General features: G+C 36.3%; 1 protein-coding gene across 1 annotated transcript in view; it reads left to right on the top strand.

Moving 5' to 3' along the window:
• LOC107724262 (ATP-binding cassette sub-family G member 2-like) overlaps positions 1-2904 on the top strand; it is a gene marked incomplete at its 3' end in the record, with an annotated part of 18339 nt that overhangs the window by 13808 nt on the left and 1627 nt on the right. The window contains exons 9-11 of the mRNA XM_016533103.1: positions 1373-1481; positions 1913-2045; positions 2123-2277. Coding sequence (XP_016388589.1) covers positions 1373-1481; positions 1913-2045; positions 2123-2277 — 397 coding nt within the window. The remainder of the gene's footprint in view (positions 1-1372; positions 1482-1912; positions 2046-2122; positions 2278-2904) is intronic.

Here is a 2904-nt window from a genome sequence, read left to right as displayed (position 1 = left end):
TTAGACTCAATCAAGCTTCCCTTCTATGTACTATTTCTAATCCATTTAAACTCATTCAAACTCATCTAATATTTCTAATCTATCTATCTATCTATCTATCTATCTGTCTATTTATCTATCATCTGACTATATATATCTATCATCTGACTCTATCGATCTATCTATCTATCTATCTATCTATCTATCCATCTATCTATCCTAGAGACATGCTAATCATGTTAGAAATATACTCACAACATGCTAGTAGCATGCTAATCATGCTAGCAACATGCTAATCAGGTTAGAAACATGCTAGTAACTTGCTAATTATGCTATAAAAATGCTAGTCACTTGCTAATCATGCTAGCAACATGGTAGTAGTGTGCTAATCATGCTAGCAATGTGCTAATAACATGCTAATCATGTTAGAAACATGGTAGTGACATGCTAGTAACTTGCTAATCATGTTAACAACATGCTAGTTACTTGCTAATCATGCTAATAAAATGCTAATCATGTTAGAAACATGTTAGCGACATTCTAGTAACATGCTAATCATGCTAGAAAAATGCTAACAACATGTTAGTAACTTGCTAATCATGCTAGCAAAATGCTAGTTACTTGTTAATAATGTTAGCAACATGCTAGTAACATGCAAATCATGCTATAAAAATGTTAGTGACATGCTAGTAACTTGTTAATCATGCTAGAAACATGCTAGTCATTTGTTAATCATGCTAGAACATTCTAGTAGCATGCTAATCATGCTAGCAAAATGCTAGTAACATGCTAATCAGGCTAGAAACATGCTAGAGACATGCTAGTAACTTGCTAATCATGCTAGAGACATGCTAGTCACTTGCTAGCAACATGCTAGTTACTTGTTAATCATGTTAGCAACATGCTAGTAATTTGATAATAATGTTAACAAAAAGCTAGTTACTTGCTAATCATGCCAGCAAAATGCTAGTAACAGGCCAATCATGTTAAAACATGCTAATCATGCTAGAAACATGTTATCAACATCTATCCATCTAAATTTTCAAACTTCAGGCTTTTACAACTGCTTTAAACTTTCAGACTAGGCTTTCTCAAGCCAACCTAAAGTTTGTCTTGACGAACTTTTTTATCTAGTTTATTTTGTAATGCTTAATTACAACAATCAGTTTGAAATAACCTATTGAAATCATAGAACATTTTACCTTTGGGGATTTAAGACAAGTTGGAGGTAATCTTAATTTCTTTTGTTCTAAAGTAAGAAAACAAAATATGAATTAAACATAATTTTGTTAAGATTGTCTTGTGAATGTGATTAGTGATGTTTTATGTGCAGTTACCGTTGTGATTGTAATTTGATTGATTGATGATGTTGTTATGGTGGGCATGTCCTCAGGCACGAGTACATCAGCGGATACTACAGAGTCTCGGTGTACTTCTTGTCTAAGATCCTGTCTGACATCCTGACTCTGCGCACCATCCTGGCCATCATCTTTGCTAATCATGCCAGCAAAATGCTAGTAACAGGCCAATCATGTTAAAACATGCTAATCATGCTAGAAACATGTTATCAACATCTATCCATCTAAATTTTCAAACTTCAGGCTTTTACAACTGCTTTAAACTTTCAGACTAGGCTTTCTCAAGCCAACCTAAAGTTTGTCTTGACGAACTTTTTTATCTAGTTTATTTTGTAATGCTTAATTACAACAATCAGTTTGAAATAACCTATTGAAATCATAGAACATTTTACCTTTGGGGATTTAAGACAAGTTGGAGGTAATCTTAATTTCTTTTGTTCTAAAGTAAGAAAACAAAATATGAATTAAACATAATTTTGTTAAGATTGTCTTGTGAATGTGATTAGTGATGTTTTATGTGCAGTTACCGTTGTGATTGTAATTTGATTGATTGATGATGTTGTTATGGTGGGCATGTCCTCAGGCACGAGTACATCAGCGGATACTACAGAGTCTCGGTGTACTTCTTGTCTAAGATCCTGTCTGACATCCTGACTCTGCGCACCATCCTGGCCATCATCTTCAGCTGCGTGGCATACTGGATGATCGGTCAGACACACATCGCCATCGTTCATGATTGTCTGATATGAAACATGCAGTCTGATGTGTTTGTGTTTCCTGTGCAGGACTGAAGGCATCGGCCGAGGCCTTCTTCATCTTCCTGTTCTCCATCATTCTGGTGTCGTACACAGCCACGTCCATGACTCTGGCCATCTCCGCTGATCAGACGGTGGTGGGCATCGCTAACATCGTCATGAACATGATATTTGTGTTCATGATGGTAAAGAAACACACACACAAAGCACTATTTTACATGAGGCTGTGAGTGTACCATGGTTAAGGGTCATTATCAGTATTTGCAATAATGAATGTAATTATTGTTACATAGAGAGCAGTTGTTATATTTGTTATCTGTTCAAGCAACCCAGTGTAGAATGGAGTGAAATTAATTTAAGGGGTCATATAATGTGATTTCAAGTTTTCCTTTCTCTTTGGAGTGTTACAAGCTGTTCGTGAATAGATAAGATCCCTAAACTTGCAAAGACTAAAGTCTCAAACCCAAAGAGATATTCTTTATAAAAGTTAAGACTGGTCCACGCCCTCCTAAAACGCCTCGTTTAAACACGCCCCCACATGTCTACGTCACGATGTGGGAAGATTTGCATAACACCGCCCAAACGTTCACTCAAAGAAAGAAGGTATAACTTTGATTCTCGCTGTAGTATTGTTGCTGCCGCCCCCATGCCGTGAAAACGCTGTGTTTCTTGTTGTGAAATCGAAAATACTTTGTTTGGCCTTCCAAAAGAGGACACGGCTAGAAATCAGTGGTTGTTGTTGTATTTACAACACTGTTCCAGAACAGTTCAAACCAAATATTGAAATGTGTGCAACGCATTTTATGGAGGAC

The sequence above is a fragment of the Sinocyclocheilus rhinocerous genome, unplaced genomic scaffold (assembly GCF_001515625.1).
Source record: "Sinocyclocheilus rhinocerous isolate Xijiao unplaced genomic scaffold, SAMN03320098_v1.1 scaffold34, whole genome shotgun sequence".
Lineage (NCBI taxonomy): Eukaryota > Metazoa > Chordata > Actinopteri > Cypriniformes > Cyprinidae > Sinocyclocheilus > Sinocyclocheilus rhinocerous.
Note: the sequence above shows the minus strand (reverse complement) of the source record. Positions and strands in the feature narration are given on the sequence as shown.